The sequence below is a fragment of the Spea bombifrons genome, chromosome 3 (assembly GCF_027358695.1).
Source record: "Spea bombifrons isolate aSpeBom1 chromosome 3, aSpeBom1.2.pri, whole genome shotgun sequence".
Lineage (NCBI taxonomy): Eukaryota > Metazoa > Chordata > Amphibia > Anura > Pelobatidae > Spea > Spea bombifrons.
Genome location: NC_071089.1, coordinates 30,812,650 through 30,831,962, shown reverse-complemented (window position 1 = coordinate 30,831,962; position 19,313 = coordinate 30,812,650). Strand labels below are relative to the sequence as shown.

At 39.2% G+C, this 19,313-nt stretch overlaps 1 protein-coding gene across 1 annotated transcript in view; it reads left to right on the top strand.

Annotated features, from left to right (window-relative positions):
• Positions 1-1,044: 1,044 nt before the first annotated feature.
• AKAP12 (A-kinase anchoring protein 12) overlaps positions 1,045-19,313 on the top strand; it is a 63,604-nt gene continuing 45,335 nt past the window's right edge. The window contains exon 1 of the mRNA XM_053460934.1: positions 1,045-1,376. Within this exon, the coding sequence (XP_053316909.1) occupies positions 1,245-1,376 (132 nt within the window). The 5' untranslated portion in view covers positions 1,045-1,244. The remainder of the gene's footprint in view (positions 1,377-19,313) is intronic.

The following is a 19,313-nucleotide window of genomic DNA, read 5'->3' as shown; positions in this document are numbered from 1 at the left end:
TCTTCAAAAAGTCACCAAGACAAGTCAGTATGTCAGATAGGAATCATGGCGACGTCAAAGACCCCTGGGTCCAAGTTCACATAAATCTTCTTTTCAAATTATTGTTATATACTCACTTAGCATTGTCCCTCTTAAGCTTGTCCAAGCTAGCTGCTGCTTAGCCCGAAAATAGATGGAAAGACTATGTACACAAATCAATATACTGCTTTCCAATCCCACCATCCCCCTGTAAGGATAGGAAAAGTGATTAGTAAGAGGGAAATGGAAGATCCCAGCACCGGACAGATGCAGACTTATAAGTTCAAGGTCACTAAAATACGTCTTTACTTTAAACATCAATATGAATTAACACAATGCTCATTTCAAGTAACCTGTGATCAGCAGGATCCCCCATACAATTTGCTTATTGGCTTATCGGGGCAAGTCCGTCCCTTTAACGAAGCTTTAATGTTTAAACTTCAACTCTCAAGTACATAGAAACATAGAATTTGAAGGCAGATACAAACCATTTGGCACATCTAGCCTGCACCTTTTCCCTAATGTAAAGACCTTAGTCAGTGCTTAGTATCATTTTATATATAGGATAACCTTATGCTTATCCCATGCATGTTTAAATCCCCTCTGTTTTAGCCTCTACCACTTCTGCTGGGATAGCATTCCACTTATCTACCACCCCATCTGTAAAGTAAAACAAAGCATCACATTACATAGAAAACCTGAGCTCCTTTTATCAGTTACTTATAAATGCATAGCATATTGTCCCTTTAAGGAGTTTGATGATAAAATCTACCTCCCTGATTCTAACCTTGAATTCTATGTGCACATGATCTGTACCCCAATACCCTCTTGGAGGTCCATGTCTATTGGGGGTTATGTGACAGATCTGCTCCTCTCTTGGTCCCCACTGTCCCCACGGCATTTTCCCTGCGTGTTGTGATACTGCAAGGCGTGTCAGATCCCAGACTCATGTGATGGAGAATGGGAGGGGGGCAGTAAAGAGAGCAATACAAGGAGAGGCTCATCTTGGACAAAAAAAACAGCGTGTAAGTTAGTTTGCTCAAAGCTGCCTTCTAGCCATTCGCTTCTTGCAACTTCTCTTGGGAGGCAAAGGTTTCTTGGACCTCTCTTGTCCATGGGCAATATATAACCAGATCTGTAGCAGAGCATACTTGCAGATCATCCATAGGTGTGTGTTCAATTTATCACTTGTTCTTTACATCGATACACAAAAGCTTACAATCAGCATGGGAGCTGGAACTTCTAAGGAGGAGGTCGCAGAGAAGATCACTGAAGAACAGGTTGAGCTGCAGAATGAACAGGAGAGAGAAGTACCAGGAGAAGTGGAGGTGGATGAGGATGGAGCAGGTGATGCAAAGGTAAGATGCCCCTACTTCCAAATACTCAAGTGTGTGGTGGGTAGTGGGTAAGGGTGTGGGGCTTTAAATTCTTATTACTGGGGCAACACAATGTTGGGGTCTTTATAGTCTAACTATGCTTCCTTGGCACTTTCCAAGGTGGCAGATTCACGATTCACTCTTCTTTTGTGCCCCCTTGCACAATACTGGTGTGATATTGTGCCAGGTTCCATAGGAATGCACTTAAGCATTTACAGAGTTAATTATTACTGAAAAAGAAATGCAATGTTATGCATTGGGAATGTAGATCTTTCCCACACTTAACTATTAGATTATATTATGTTAGCTGTAGAATATGTGCTTTAGTGTAATATCTAGAAAACTGAGCATGATCATTGTCATATAGTGTAAGAAGTGTAATTAAATCCATTATTAATTTGTTATGTGGACAAAGAAGCATCCAGTAACTGGAATGGATGGGAGGCAGGTGTGTGTCCAGCTTGCTATGGGAGCTGTCTGGTTATCATTTGTTTTAATTGTAAGAAATGCACCTTATCAAAGTTTGTTTCTGCCTCCCTCTTGTGCCTATCAGAAGGTCCCAGTTATTCTAAACATTGCATGGGGGAGCTGGCAGCTTTGAACTAAAATGCTAGAAGACAAATCAGAATAACATTAATTCAGAGTTGTTTGGATATTGTGCATTCCAGAAATTTTTGTTTCCTATTATTTTTATTACTATTATGGATAGGAGCAGAGCGGATGATGGGGAGGGCGGTGGTGTCTATCTCTACTGGATCTAATATTGAGAAATGCGCAATCACAAGATCTGCAGTCATAAAAAAAAACCTTAATTGGATTGTCCTGATCTCTGTGGCATTTAGGAGATGACAATCCATTAAAGAAATGAGGCTCAGAGATAGACCCAGCACAGACAGCAGGAGCAGATCCTTGAGAACCTTGAATTGAATGCTGTTTAGTTATCGTGCCCAGCCAGCAGATGCAGTGCTGCAGCATTGTGTTGGTCGTGTCTCCTTCTGAGATCATGTATTTCCTCCCCACCCTCAAGGTTGCAGCACGTGGGGGTCACGATATAGCTGCGTTTTAGCACATGCTTGTGACATCGGAGGTGCTATTTTCTGCACCAAGAGAATATTAATATACAAAAAAAAGATAACCGCAAATGTTGCTTAAACATTTCAAAATCATTTTATATTTATCAGTATCATGATGGCATAAACTTGTCCTAATGGCCTGATGGACTCACTTATAAATGTCTTTCTTTTTTATTTTCCGTTAACGAAAAAGCCATCCCTGGAGGGTTGTAACTTATTGATTCTGAATATATTTGCATTAGGTAAAGAAGCATTTACTGTGCAGACTAAGATTTTATGTTTTTACTGTTTGCACAGGAAGAGAAATTAACTATTTATGCCATTTGGTAGCAAAAACATTTGAGTAAAAATAAGAGAAATAATACTGCGCTGTATTTTTTCCTTCTGGGAGTGATTTTGGTGTGGTACCCAGCAGATTCCAGAATAAGCATCCTTCCCAAATGCCTGCAAAGGATGAAAAACTGCTCACTCATCTCCTGGCGTGTCCTATACTGCAGCTTCGCTTGCTTTCCCTGCTCCTGGAGCTCATGCCTCCTCCCTGCCTACCCACACCCTTCTCAGAGACATCAGGTCTGCTGGCTCAGAACATTCAGTATGCTCCATCACAACCTGCTTCCTAAAGTGGTTGGACACGGACGTTTTTCCATCCCCAAGTGAGGGATTAGTGATCAGTGGGGAACCGTACAAACTATTTTCTACCCTTGATGGGTAGATTACCGAACATCTATTTCTAAAGTATCGCTATAGGGTGTTCTACAACTACAGATTAACAGAAGTCACACATTTATTTTCTTGTTGAAATGTAACTTCAGGCTGTTCATTCATCAACATAAATGGTGTATTAACCTAAGAGTTTGCAGGGGAATTGGACTGTTCAATGTATATGTATCCTGGAAAGGTTCAGCTGCAACATGGTCAGAGGTGGTGCAGCATAACTCATACTTATATTACTCCTATTACTTAATGATGCAGAAGAAGCTAAGCAGGGTTGGTCCTTCATGATGTAAATATGGACAATATTGCAAGCGTTCTAATTGTGAATTTGACAGCTCAGCGTTGGAACCTTTTGTTCCAGAAAAATGGTACGACTAGTACCTGGCCATATAATAAGCCAAAAACTTTGGTTTCAATCATTCATTATATGTGTCCATAGTTTTAGTCAAAGCTATTCTTTAAAATATCTTGTTGATTAATATTTATACATCTTCAAGACCTGCATACACGCAGTCGCAAGAGTCTAAGAGTGTAGCATGCGGCTGTTTATATCTAGCTGATTGCCGCATGTTTGTCATTTATTGGCTGTTGGCCTTAAAACACCAGGGCTGATCCTCAGTCCAGCCCTGGTCTGAATAGTTCTGACTCACCATAGCACAAATGGGCCAGTTGCGGAGATCAGCTGATCCATTGAGTAGTGGCACATCATTGGGGCCCAGATCCCCCAAAAGGGCTATCTACCCCTCATTTTGCAGTACAGTGGCTACCACCCTTCCCAAACCCGTAACCTGGGTAACAATACTGGGTCACATGGGGTGTCAATTTTAATGGGGAAGCACCATCAAAGTGCTAAAAAGAAGTAATTGAGAACATATCGGCAGTTTTTGGCAATACTTTTATTATTAGTAGTATTCTGATTTCAGGTTATTTTAGGTCAAATGTTGTTTTCCGCAGAGATGACTCCTTAACGTAGCACCGGGTGCCAGACAAAACCTTTGAAGAAACAGCAGCTGGGCGCATTCAGCGTGTGGGTGTGACTCCTACTTTCAATTGTCCTCCTGGTTTTGGTTCATGGTTCTGTTTTTCTTTATACAAAAATCACATAGGTTATCTCTTTCTTCTTCTCTTCGGTATGGAGGGCTATAGAATTTCCTTACAGTATTCATAGCGGGATTAGATATTTTTGACGTTTGCATAGGTCTTTTGCACCTGGCGTATGTAAAATAAATGCAAAGATGGACGTTGCTATGAAAGTTCACAGCGTAACTGTTAACCCCGTCATTACTAACAGGTGCAAACGTGTATTACCGGTAATAAGGAACGAGTTTAAAGAGGAACACCCTGGCTCTACAACTTTTAGCATCATATGCAATTTGTACGTGTTATTTTAGAAAGTTAGGTTTAACGTAGGTCTAGAGCTGTAATAACTGGCAAGTCAGCATGCTAAATGCTATATAATATCACTTTTATGTAACATAAATGTTTGAAGTTTTGCAAAATAAATTTAATTACCAAAATGTCAAGGTATTTTGTACTGCACCTTATTTGAACAATTTTAACATTGTAAAATGTATACCTTTAAGTAAAAACAAAACTCATAACTGAAGCGAGTCTTCTTGTCTTGCTACCTCGATCCCTGGAAATATAAAGTCTGAATGCGGAAATAAATTATAATGATGAGGAGGATGGGATAAAAAAATACTTTCTCACAATGATTAACTCTCTCTCTCTCTCTCTCTCTATATATATATATATAATTATATATATATATATATATATATATATATATATATATATATCACAATTTATTTTACCATTTCAAGAGGTTGACAAATTTGGCACTGGCTAATGCAGACATGGAAATGAAACATAGCTATATTCCTATTCTTTTTAACTAAAGAAATACGGGACCACCGTGATGTCACTATGATATCATTAGGGGAGAATACCGGACCACCTTAATATGTATGCATTGTTGGTGATGCTGCTGGGGGTAGTAGACTATCCCTTTAAAGACAGTAGACCGAAAAGTCAGGGTCTACTGCCAGCTTGTACAGCTGCTGATCTTCCTTACCCTCTCCTAATGCTCTGTAACCTTTGTAAACATACATACAAAGCTTAACTGAGGAAACCAAGCTTCCTGTTGCAAATTATTGTGGATTAGAAGCCAAAGGAATGTTACTACACACAAAAAAACAATGTCAGAGAGCCGCAGGAAGTAGAAAGTTTGGGCTCTCCAGTTTCTTAATTAAATTGAGTTGTGAAAAGAGCATATTGTAAACTGCGTAACATGTCCAGTGTAATTCAAAGCTTAACACTCGCACTTAAATATGCTCCTGTTTAGGAAAGACTTTCCCTTTTTTGGACCCAAATCCATCTGTCCCTCTTTTCTAAGGAGACCAGAACATCTGCTGGGTAAAGGACCTTCAAATTGATCAGTTTGTAAGCCTGAACTGATCACATTTCTTGTATTCAAATGCTGAGGCAGTGATTTTAATAAGTACGAGTTACAGCGTGAGACTCCAATATAAGCAGGCACTGATGAAAGAGGCATTCTGAGACTCTGACGGTGTATCCTAAGTTTGGTCCAAAAATCCTTAGTGCCATAAGAATTATTGGTGTGGGACATGGCTTCAGAGAACTGGAGTTAGGCTAAGTAAATGGGTTGCCTATTTGATTGCTTAATTGACCTAATTCTTTGTGTTCAAAGACCCCCTTGACATCCCCGATGTTGCTGTTTAAGGGTAAATGGGCAGGTAGTGGGCGTGTCAGAATGCCCATCCCGCGACTTGGAGTTTTCAGGTGGTGACCAATGGAAGGTATGCTCATATGATCCGTGATATCAAGTTAGTAGTAGTGATACTAAACTGAAACAAGAAAACTAAAGCTGAGATGCGTGTATAGCACTATTGTTTTTGGCACAGATAAAGACTTAGACCACACATTATTTATAAGAACAAGATAGCTTGTTAATGTGCATGTGCAGTATGCTACATCACTTTAACAAGCTAATGCATTCTTAACATATAATGAAAGCATATTAAATTACTTACAAAATACTTTAATATGCATTCGTCATTGGTGATGCTATCTAGGATATTACCCTTTACTTCTGATCACATTCATAACATTTTCTGTGAGAAAACTACTTAGATTCATTAAAACTTTATTATTATTATTTATTGATTTATAAAGCATTATCATATTCCACAGCGCTGTGGAATGAGTAAACAGGACATAACAAATAATTCATAGCATAACAATTTTCACTTACAGAAACAGAAGGTAAGGGGGGGACTTTGCTCACACGAGCATACAATCTTTAAGGGAACATTAGACAGAAGGTAAAACTGGCATTCGTTCTGACAGACCAGCCTCGTAAGTGAAACCTGCTGTAAACACTAGAGGAATAAAATGTATTATTGCTGGACATTAGTACAGACCTATCGCAAGATAGAGATTAGAAGAGGTGACATAAACAGTGACCTGTCTTCATCAACAGATGTATTCTATCTTAGGGTCATGTTCTAAACTATCCTTGATCAAAATGTTGTAAATGGTTACAGTCAAATCTTATTGCGTTTAAAAGGACCCTGACTGTTAACCCCTTGGACGACAGGTTTTCCTTCACCCGTTGTGAAGGGGTTAAACATGTCACATTTGTCGTAATTCTGTATCTGTCTTTTGGACTTCAGGCACTTAGTTTGAGTAGCTGTGCTTTACTTTACCCCCAATCCTTCAGGTTTCCAAATGCGGACATCTTTATTAGAGGTGGGGCTAGAGGCAGGGAGGGGCTGGCACTAGAAGTGGGCAGGGCTGCTTGTGGAAGTGGGTGGGGCTGAAGCACAGCCACTATTTAAACTTTCCCAAAGAGCCACCTCGTGATGGAGGGCATCACAAGGTGGTCATGTGCAACAGCACAGGCTGCAGCCTCCTGGGCCAGTCATGGGAAATAAGATGATCATCCCCCACTGCCCGCAAAAGCAGTTAGGTAGCTACCCAGGACAGAGGGACAGTACTTAAAACTAGGTCTGGTCGGTGAAAAGCTGGACTCTTGAGAGTATGCCATATCTGTTATATAATAAATCCAACAAAGGTCTGCTGCCTGACGGACCAATAAACATTTCTGTGGATGATCATGATTTTCTGTTGCTTTATTCATTTTCATTATGAAACTAGAATCCAAAAAATCTACTTAAGTAAGGTAAAAAAAAATAAAAAAAAGACACGCATGTGTCTACACTATATTAAAGTTGTTTAATAATATTATCAGTACAGGCGATGTTAGATTTTAATGAGGCAGAAAAATACTACAACAGTTATTTCCATGAAAATTCTCCATTGTAAATTTTCTGGCCTGGGTAAGATACTAAATTAAATGCAGGATTTTGTTTAGTTCTAGCTTTCCATGTCTTCTGTTTTTGGCAGTCATGCGGTAAATCCCACTTGAATAGATTTCTTGCAGCATAACATGACCGTGGACCACCAAGGAACACCCCTCACTACCATTGATTTTTATCTCTCTTAGATGATCTATAGTATTAAAGTTATTTATACTGGTTTTTTTTTTTAAGTTTTGTTAGAACTGGGAGTTATGTTACTCAAATTAATCATTGTGTTTTTACAGATAGGATGGTCTGTATAAAACACAATGTTCTGACATAGAAAAAAATTCTACCCTTGGTCTAGGAAGAGGACTGTAATTTGTTAACCTTGCTACAATGTCCTTTGCGATGTTCTGGGAAACTTCATCAGAAGCATGACGCATTTTCCATCGTGCACAAGTGGTTTGGATGGTATGACCTTACCCTTACTAACAATATGAAATAAATACACTCAAAATAGGACATATACGGTACATATGTGTAAATTATCTATGAAAAAGTTGCCAAATTTTTTTGTGATTTTTTTATGCATAAAATTCTTTAAAATAATTTTCAAAAGGATAGTGTTAGGAGGCAACACTGCTTACATTTAGGTGAAAAATATCAATGTCAATTCTTAGATTGATGTTAATGAGAATCCAACATCAAACAGTAGTTGCATCCGGTACAGTGCTGGTAGTCAGGCTCCATTCACATCTGTTTCTAACCTTCCCAAGACAAGCAGGCACTGTTTAAACAATCAAGATCCACTACATAGCTAAAAATCAACACTTAACTTTTATATTTCCTCAAGAAATTCACATTAAATGAGTGTCATAAGTAAAGGCATCACTGGAAACATCATTCTTAGTATTTTTGAATGCCCGGACTCTTCCCAGAAGTAATTCTTTGATCAAACTACTCAACTCAAGCGTTGCCTTGTTTGTATTTTTTGCCGGAAAGACTTCACCTGTCATGTGACACAAAGCAAACACTGATAGGCTATTGCCATAGAAACTGAAAAGGCTTCTTAAAAGCTTCTGTGTTTTTATGAGATAGCCGCTTATAAATGTTGGAAAGGTCTGAAATGCTGAGTGATCTTACATGATAATTAAGAACGTCATGTTCAATGTTTGATTAAAAAACAAAACCTAAATGATCTAATATAATTTAAATATAGTATTTTGTTGTACACAAAGTGGTCTCCGTTATTACATAGAAACATAGAAAATGTTGGCAGATAAGAACCATTCGCCCCATCCAGTCTGCCCAACCTCTGAATACTTTCCTTAGTACCTGGCCTTATCCTATATCTAGCTTAGCCTTATGCCTATCCCATGCTTGCATAAATGTCTTCACTGTATTAACATCTACCACTTCTGCTGGGAGGCTATCCCATGCATCCACTGCCCTTTCCGTAAGGTAATATTTCGTGATGTTACCTTTAAACCTTTGCCCCTCTAGCTTAAACCTATGTCTTCTTGTTGTGGTAGTATTTCTCCTTTTACATAAAATTTCTTCCTTTATCGTGTTGATACCCTTTAAGTATTTAAATGTTTCTATCATATCCCCCGTCTGTCACGTCTTTCTTCCAGGCTATATAGGTTAAGATCCTTTAATCTGTCCTGGTAAGGTTTATCTTGTAATCCATAAACCATTTTAGTAGCCCTTCTCTGAACTTTCTCTAACATATCTATATCCTTCTGGAGATATGGTCTCCTGTACTGTACACAATACTCCAAGTGAGGTCTCACCAGTGATCTGTACAGCGGCATGAGCTCTTCCCTCTTTCTACTGCTAATACCTCTCGCTATACAACCAAGCATTCTGCTAGCATTACCTGCTGCTCTACTGCATTGTCTACCTAACTTTAAATCCTCCGAAATAATCACCCCTAAATCCCTTTCCTCACACGTTGAGGTTAGGACAGTATCAAATATTCTATACTCTGCCCTTGGGTTTTTATGCTCCAGGTGCATTACTTTGCATTTATCCACATTAAATACCGGTTGCAACAGCTCTGACCAGGGCCGGCCCGACAATGGAGCCGAGTGGGGCAACGGCTCCAGGCGGCACTTTTGAAGGGGCGGCACTTTGCCGCCCCAAGCCCTTTTTTTTTTTTTTTTTAAAGCTCCGCGGCGAGTCTCCCTGTTCGGTCTCGGTGCCGGCTTGTAATGTTGAGTGCCGATTTCCGGTGCCCAGCATTACAAGCCGGCACCGAGAACGAACAGGGAGACTCACCGCAGGACTGCTGAAAGGTAAGTACAAGGGGGGGCAGGGACGGGGGGAGAGGAAGGGTAGATAAGGGGGGGGGCGGCATTTTAAAATTCGCCCCAGGTGGCATTTTGCCTTGGGCCGGCCCTGGCTCTGACCATTTTTCCAGTTTACCATTTGGCTTCTCCCTCCAGGAACATCAACCCTGTTGCAATTTTTTTGTGTCATCAGCAAGAAGAAATACCTTTCCATCAAGATCTTCTGCAATATCACTGATAAAATATTAAAGAGAACGGGTCCAAATAAGATCCCTGCAGGTACCACACTGGTAACCTTGTTCTGAATATACGCCATTGACTACAACACTCTGTTTTCTGTCACTCAGCCACTCCTTAATCCATTCAACAACATTGGGATCTAAACCCAGAGATTGCCGTTTATTTATAAATCTTCTATGTGGGACAGTGTCAGAAGCCTTACTGAAATCCAGATACGCAATGTCTACCGCACCACCTTGATCAATTACTTTAGTCACCCAATCAAAAAAATCAGTAAGATTTGTTTGGCAAGATCTTCCTGAAGTAAACCTGTGTTGTTTTTGATCTTGAAACCCACGTAACAGCTGTTCAACAAGCCTGTCCTTTAACATAATTTCCATTAATTTCCCCAATTTTACACTCCCTGTATGTACACAAAATGGCCCTTTCTGGAATAAGTACTTCTTTTTGTGGATATTTTGATAAAGGAAGTATCAAGGTTTAATGCGTAATTCACAGAAGTATTCTATTAGCCTCAAAGGATACCAATTTCATGCTTTGCTCATTTTGATGCTTTATTTTTTTAATATTATCCTAGCTTTTACCATTCAAGCTACCATTTCACTGGGGCACCAGCACTGGTTTGGGGATAGCAGGAAGCAGAACTAAGCTAATGTTCATTGCTAGAGGCCTCTAAAAACAGTACAGAGAGCCACGGCACTGCATGGATTCACTTATTACACTACCGTGCACGGCTCATTCTTTGTTTTTTTGGATCTCAATCAAAGGCCCCCCCATATGGGGTGTGGAAAGTGGCTGTTAGCCCTAAGGGCTAACTGAAAGATTTTTTTTTTAAATGCCAAACCTTCCCTGGGAAGTGAAGGCTTCAGCTTCCCAGCCATCTGTAGCTTGACTCTGATAAATATCCTACTCATCTCAAGGGTAGGGAAAGAATTCCAGGAATGCCCCTTGGAAGTAGGTCATAGATCAGGCGCTCGAGAGGTTGTATGGAAAAAAAATATTTTAATATCTGTTTGGGTGGCTCAATTGAACGTACTATCAGATTGTCAATAACGTTTGCCAAGTATGTGTTTAGAAAGATCGGATGACATTGTCTAGTCAGTTTATTGTCTACAGTTGTAAAGAGCCAGACCACATTTTCTAACAAACCCATATCATTAATTGTTGTTATGTGAAAGGGTCTGTTCGTCAAATAAGGCCATCACACCCTTCATACATTACTATATGATCACTGCTACATTATATAGGCTCAACATGTGCTAGAGGACTTAACAAAGATAAACGCCAGACCAAATTTGTTTTTAATTCTTAAAATTCAGTCATATAATATGATGATCAATATTTGATACAGCCCTAATCTGATATAAGATTACAAATATAAGGGGCATTTATATTCTACCTACACTTTCAAGCATAGCATGTCTGTAACAATATACAGAATTAGAAATACCATTCCCAGAAATACGCCCTTGCATACTATACAGTTGTTTAGGGCGGGGGTGTTATTTTATATTTCTAGTTAGAGGGCCATCATTTACAAGAGCTAAGAGCATCATTTAGCTGTCTTTTACTCTTGTTACTGCCCAGTACCTGTTGTGATGTCATGGTGACATCACTGGGGTCTGTATAATTATTTTTTATGTGATTGTATTTTTTTATTTAAATATTCATTGCTAATGTTTAAAATATATTTTATTCTAGTCGTTACCGTGTATACCTAATTGTTGCATTTATGATCAGCCAAAAGTAGATTTATGAAATATCCCAGATAGACCCTCCTTGGCCTCTTGCTGGTGTTAGTGTTGCTGACCGAGGACAACATTTTGTGTACTATTTTGTGGACATTTGGGCCACTTTGTTAGGTGTGTAATAGTACATGCTACAGCTGGGATGAGGAGCACTGAGTAACTGTAATATGGGAAAGAACAAAGATGTTGCCAGACAGGGTGCAAAGGCCATCAGGGAAACTTAAATATACTGCCATTAGGATCCTAATTGATAACGGGGTGCAACTTATCTAGCACACAGGTACATGGTCCCAAACATTTATCATTTAGGTGTCTTCGTGTGGAGTGTTTTTATTTAATATTCTTGTTTTTTCTTATTATTCCACAAAATAGGCTACAGTTTATATGAACTTAACCGACAACACAACTTTCTCGTAGAATGTTTTCCCAAATACTGGCTGATCTGTCTTCGCAAACTGTCACACTCACAGCTAAGAATTGTATATATATGTATATAAATATATAAATGTTCCAACTATTCCTTTGGTTTGGTGGTAACCACATTTCACCACTAAGTTCTTCTTATATTAAAATCCATAATTATTTGGTTAGCGGCGCAGACAATCACTCCACTGTAAAATGAGGCATCCCACCGGATAAACTCATTACAGATCTTGCAAAAGAATACTGGTGGCATTGTAACTGTATATGGAGTGAACTGAACAGCAAGAGAAGGTCAAGCAGCACTTTCTTCAGCAGGGCCTTTCCAGAGCCAAATATGAAGAAAGGGAAATGTCCTCCAGCTGCTCCTCTCAACAGCGAGCTAAAGAAACCAAAAGAAATGAGCGTCCAAGTATTCTTTTTGTAGTAATGCTTACCAGCTGGGCTCTGTTTGTAAATGTATTAGTTGGAAATGATACCTCAAACCTGCAAAGTGTCTCAGATTCCTAGGATCAGTGCCTTCTCTGGGTGATCCATTCTCTTATGTTGCTATCACTTTCCATTCCTAAAGTCTGTCTTAATTCATGTCTTACATAAAAAGCTACCAATGGAACAGCCAACAAAAAGTTTGCTAGGCTATGTTCCAATGTATTTTTACTGCCTTTTTCAAAAATTATTAAATCTCCCTGGTGGTAATCAATATAGATTCTCTCTCTTTAGTATGTCTGAAACACCATATGGATCCTTTCCTTCTATTTTTTTTTTTTACAGCACATGGCTTAATTTTTTTCCCACAGAAAGCAGTCTTTCCATGTTTGCAAATGACAATAAATTATTTTAGGTAATAAAAATGCAAAGGAGGAAGTTTACTTATTAATCTGCACGCCAACAATTCACATGGGTGGAGATTCAGTTCCAGACCCCGTTAGGTATCTGACGCATTCCATCATCATAAGAAAATATATCACAGAAATATTAGTCCTTGTCATCTTCTGTGGCACATTGACCCACCAGAGTTTACAGGTATGGTATTAGTATCACTAACAACTTGAAGAAAAATAAAAGGGAAGGAGTAAATAAAATACATCAGGATGCTCTGGCAAAGACGATGTTATGTCATTTTATTTAATTTCTGTATTCACAAATTAAATCAGAGTTAATTAACTAGAGGGTACTTAGCTTTATAGGCAGACATTCTGTCTTCTGGATGGTGTCCTTGTGAGGAGGAACCAAAGGACTTAACTGCTGTTCATGGATATATACAGGCTGTCACCACTAATAGATTGAAAAAAAGAGACTAAGGGTCAATGTGCACACGCATGAAAAAAACAATAGTCTTACAGCTTTTTATAACTGACTAAAAAGAACAGTCTGTTTTATATATAAAACTTTGTCAGGGTTATTCATGAAATTGATGTTCAGTATGACCATGACCAGATGCTCCACAATGCAGTTACAATGAATGCATCATTTTGTTTGGTGCCAATATGATTTTGGTTCCTCAACATTTCATTTAGATAGCATCCTCATCCTGCAGTCAGGTATATGAATGCAGAAAGCCCCCTATCGTACCTCTCCTCCACTCCCTTTAAGGGCTGTTCCAGCATGTGATATTTAATAATGGTGACACAGTGTGGAAAATAATGAGCAAGTTATCACTGATCTCCTATTTTCCATGCCCAGGGCCTGAACTCTAACTGTGCCGAGCCATGCGGCATCTAACCATGCCCCACCCTTATCTTACCACATGACCAACAAAGTTGTCCTTCTTTGGACACCTGAAATTTTGAGGAGTATGCTATTGTTTTTTTATCTAGGCTAATAATAATCTTCTTACTGGACAACAGGCATGTTCCATTAAACATAACCTTGCGTTGTATTTATAATGGTTTTCATGTGGTTTTGTCAAATTAAGGACCTTATAGAGTAGAATTTGTGAAAGTACATATTTAATAAACTCCATGAGAATGTGTTGATTGTTGCCAAAATTATGTCAGTTTAGATATACAAGAACATTATTGAATGCAATGGTGACACTTATATGATGTGCTGGGCCGTATAAACAGGAAAATATGGAAGTATGAAGTATCTCTGTTCTCATTTCCTGGCCATATGAAAATGTTTTTAAAAAGGGAAACACTTCTCTAAACATGTTTTCATTTTCAACAGAATGTTGTCCCTTTCATTGATGGGAGTCATCTAGTTCTTTGGATATTGTTCTTCCAGTTTTCCCTAGGTTTGTTGTAAAGTGGCTAAGGTGGTTAAGTGTTTTAGAGGGCAGCCATCTTAAAAAAATATCTGCTGACCTCATGGTAAAAGGGTTCCAGGGCAAATTCCTATTAGTGTGTTTGTTCTGCATAGTGTATAATCATGCATCTCACAGCAGGTCCCATGACATCTTTGTACAGCCATGTGACGTTGTACAATGCCCATTGTAACCCCATATATTTGTGGGACCTAGATACACCCCTGCTGAGGGCTAAACACTTCTCAGAGCTCTTGGTCACCTAACTGTGCCCATTGACTTCAGTAGATGTAGATTTGGGCGTGCCAATGTCCAAAGTCCGGCTCATCCTCCTTCTCCATCATTGGGTCCACATGGTTTAACTTGGCTCATACCACACTGCCGCTAACTTCCCGATCTCGTTTTAAATGGCTATGTGGACTCCAATATGCATCTATGGAACTATCATGGTTTAGTGAATGTTTCTGTTTCCATCACACCTTAATAAGAAGTCCATGGGTTCTTGAAAGCTCGTATGACCATGCATAACGTTTGAGGAATGTCCTGGACTTCATTATCATCTCATCTCAATCAACTCAAAATGGTAGTGATGGAACTAATAATAATGGTCCATAAAATAATTGGATATTTTGAGAATTTCACAGGCTTTTACTCCATTTGTTACATATGTTGACCTGAAGGTTTCTGGTGACCCTTGTGAATTATTAGGTGATTGAACAGATCTCTCCTTCCTGCTCTTTCGAGATACAGGGTTGCAGCAACCCACAGTTTAATTTGTGAAAAATGACTGTAGAGCTTTATTACAGTCGCTGCTCACCTGGGTACTTTATTTATGATGACGCACACTATTATGCCTTTATTTTGTGAAATATTTCCCATGTTTCAAAAATTCTTCCACATTTAGCATTACATTTTGAATTAACATCAAATGACTGATGGTAACCTCCTTCTAATCTGCTTTTCCTTTTCCTGCTCCTTCTTTCTCAGGGCATTTTTCTGAACCTTGACCTTCCTGATTTATCTGCCCTCTTACACCCAACTCCCATGCGAATGCAAACCTACTAATGTTTAAATATCCTACCCCTTCCGCAGCGTCTCATGTATGTTTCAGCTAGAATAGTATTTTGTAGAAAAAGACTTCATGTGTCCAGACGCAAGAATATGAGAAAACATGGAAATAATTAATTTTTATACCATGAAGAGTACTTTGTAGTATCTGCACCATATATCTATAGATCAGAACTGACAATATTTCAAGATGTTCACAGTCAGTTCCATGGCAAATGATTTGCTTCCCATCAGTGTTGATTTGGCTCATAACATTTGCTTAACAATTTGACCTACATTTGTACGAGTGTTCACAATCAAACTGGAAATGAAACTATTTGAGGGGCTTTCACTGTTTTGGGATGCTTGACCATCTGCCAATGACTTTTTTCTTTCCCTCAATGAAACAATGTTTTATTCTTTCTTTGATTTGATGTGTATTGACATGAATTCACATTTCTTGCTCATTATATTGTATACATAATAGAGCTTTCTTAATAGAAAACTGATGCAACCTTCTTCACTGTGTATGTTTAATGAATACATGGAGACAATGTCTCAACAGACATGAAGGTTTCTGAGAAAATTCCAGACTTGAAGATATTTAAGGAGATGCCAAAAATAATGTAACAGTTAATTTCCTGCTAAAAAAAAATACCAAACTACTAACACAACAGATAGTTCAGAAAAGAATGCATACAAATTATACTTAAAGGAAAATACACTATTATGAGAACATCATGTTTACTTTACATGCAGTTGCAATAAACATTACTATTATTACATGTTTGTCCTTTCAGCAGCACCCCGGGTTCAAGTATATGCTTTTTTAGGGTGTGCTTTTTCTGTATTTTTGTGAATATTTGAAGGTTTTGAGCAAACCTTAGGTTAAGTACCCCACCTGCCACACAGGTGCCTCATTAATGGTGTCCAGAGAGGGCTTTAAATTGCTTGAGAGTCTCAGTGGGTTAAAAGAAAGTGCAGTCCCACTGATTCCGCTCCTTGGTAAGCAATATAGCCATAAAAAAGTAGATGGAACTCACCAAACATGGGGTACTTTGACGTAATGGCGGGCTAAGCAATAAATTGCCATGTAGTGTGACGGAATCCACAATATGTATGCCTCAAATAGGGACTTTTAAATAGTATTTTAGTATATCTTGCTCTGTTGTGTTTGCATGTTGATCATTTCAGCAGCACCCCGAAGTTTAAATGTGTATGCTTTTCGGGGTACACTTCCCTTTCTGTAGTTTTTATACATTGCTATTATACCAGACAAAAGCAGCTTAAAAAAAACACCCTAAACATTTTATTAAAAGAAAACATCAGTGTTCTGACAAGGTACACAACGCACAACTGCTCCCTGCTTTTAGAGAAGTTTCATTTACCATTTAAAATGCTTACAAAAAGTGAGTTGTCCTTACCCATTACCAAGACAAAGGTCACACTTACTGTGGTTCCTTAAAGTCTTAAATCCAGTGAGCTTGATGCAGGGTTAATTGACTAACTTAATGACATACCGAGGAACCTAGAAGCATGGGCGTAGGAACCCCTAAAAATCTGGGGGGGGCAGCATTTTCCCCCATCAGATCCCCACATGCATGTATAGATTAACTGAATAAGACATACAAACCCTATATTTGCAGGTATATATAAATAATGTATGGAAACATAGCGTAGCAGATATGGATCAACAGAACAACACATAAACCTAGCTTTGCGGGTATAAATCAACTGGAATTCACATAAAAAGTTAGCATTAAAGATAGAAACCCCCTAAATTACAGGCATAGATCACAGGTTGCACAACCCAAAGGCCAGCCCTGGCATCCACATTCCCCACATATAACATGACCAGCGCTCAGATTACACAAACAAATTACAGTCCAGAATGAGCCAACTTTGTCTCCAAACAGCCCAGTGTGAGCCAACTTTGTCCCCAAACAGCCCAGTGTGAGCCAACTTTGTCCCTAAACAGCCCAGCGTGAGCCAACTTTGTCCCCAAACAGCCCAGCTCACAAATAATTAAAGCAATTCATCCACACATTAATTCATTATTTCACTCATTCACACAATTCATCCACATATTAATTCATTCATTCTAACTCTTTATTTCAATATACTTACTACCCCCTTTTGTTACTTTTATTTCCACTTCACCCCCTCCTCATACTATCTACCCCCCTTCTCACACTATCTACCCCCTGCCTACCCCCCCTTCTCACTAGCTACCCTCTCCCTACCCCCCTTTGTAGGTTACTTACCGTGCAGTCCTGTGGTGGGAGCGCGAGGCCTCTGCCTCGCTACTCTGCCACGATGCACGCGGCTTCACTGCTGAGCGCCGGTATATGGCGTTTCTATTGGGGGGGTTCCTACGGCCCTGGGGGGGATTTCTTCATTAACGGTCCCCCCCGCATGAGTTACTGGGGGGATCAGTAACAACCTGGATCAAAGACATTGTTTTCCAAGTCATGTCCCATCCTGAGTAAGTGTAAGACGACATACTTTTTCTAAGATCCTGTATTAGAGATGTACAAAGTCCCCTATTCAGTTTACACAGAAAGAAAGGTTGGAATACAGCACTCAGTAATCAGATGGTGCACAAGCCAGGGTACCACCAAGTCCTTCAATAAATCCAAAATAAAGAAGCAGAGGCTCAGCACTCTCCTTATCATTTGAGTGCTGAGCCTCTGGTTCCCTATTCAGTTTAGGCCTTTTATTTTGGATTGAAATGGTTTGTTGGCACTGTGCTGAGTAAGTACTTTAGCAAAAGGGAACCTCTACACTTTGCGTACATCCTTGTTAAACCTTTTATTAGTAGAGAACTAGCAGACTCTGGAGCACTATTACAATAGGGGAGACTGACAATTAACAATAACATTTAAATTGACAATATACAAAATGTACAATAATATTAACACATTTTAAGACATATCGTTATAGAAGGCGAAGAAGACCCTGCTCCCGTGAGCTTATAGTCAATGAGCAGATGCCACATACAGAGCTAGAAGGAGCAAAAGTAAAACCAGGGAGTGGCTGTCTAGAAAAAAGTATGTTTCCTTGTAGTCTGATAGCCCATTTTTCTAGTTGTTTGGAAATAAAGAGCTGTGAATTACAGGAATGGTTATGTGATACTCTTATGTGCTTTATTATTATACTATTTAATTGAACAGAGCCAAGGCTTTTATAACACTGTACTTTTTAGAGATGAGGGTTCAAAACAGTTTGTGCTTTTGTTCAGAGTACCTTTGTGAAAATGCAAAAGCATGGTATAATCGTTATTTCGGGTTGCTTTTTATTTAGTTGGTGAGAATGTAATGGTTATATGAGGATTGAATGCAGGGACATTGGCAAGGATCAAGGCTATTTTTGTCTTAGCTCATGAGAACCAAAGTCAATGTATCACTAAACGTAATAAATCAGCACAATCAAATCGTATTTAATGAGCCCGTGTACGTTTATGTACATCTTATCTTATATGCAGGTGAATATTTTTGGCAAGGAATTTGAGGAAAATATCACTGTATTTGTCAAGGCTGTCGGAAGATGGCCAAATCCCCAATGATGTTGAGCTATCAGTTATTAGATACACAAAACTAGGAACTGGGAAGCTCTCCCTCTTCTGGTGGAGTGGTTGGGGTAGCTGGTTGTATAGGCAGAGCTGGGACTAGCCATGAATAGAGGTGGTGCTAGCCACAAACATGAGTCATCGTAAGTCGAAAGGGAAAGTGGCCATGGGAAGTGGTGTTTCGCTGGAAAAAGAGAAAAGGGACCCAGAGACCTGGGAAACAGTGCATCACCCGGAGGCTCAGGGTC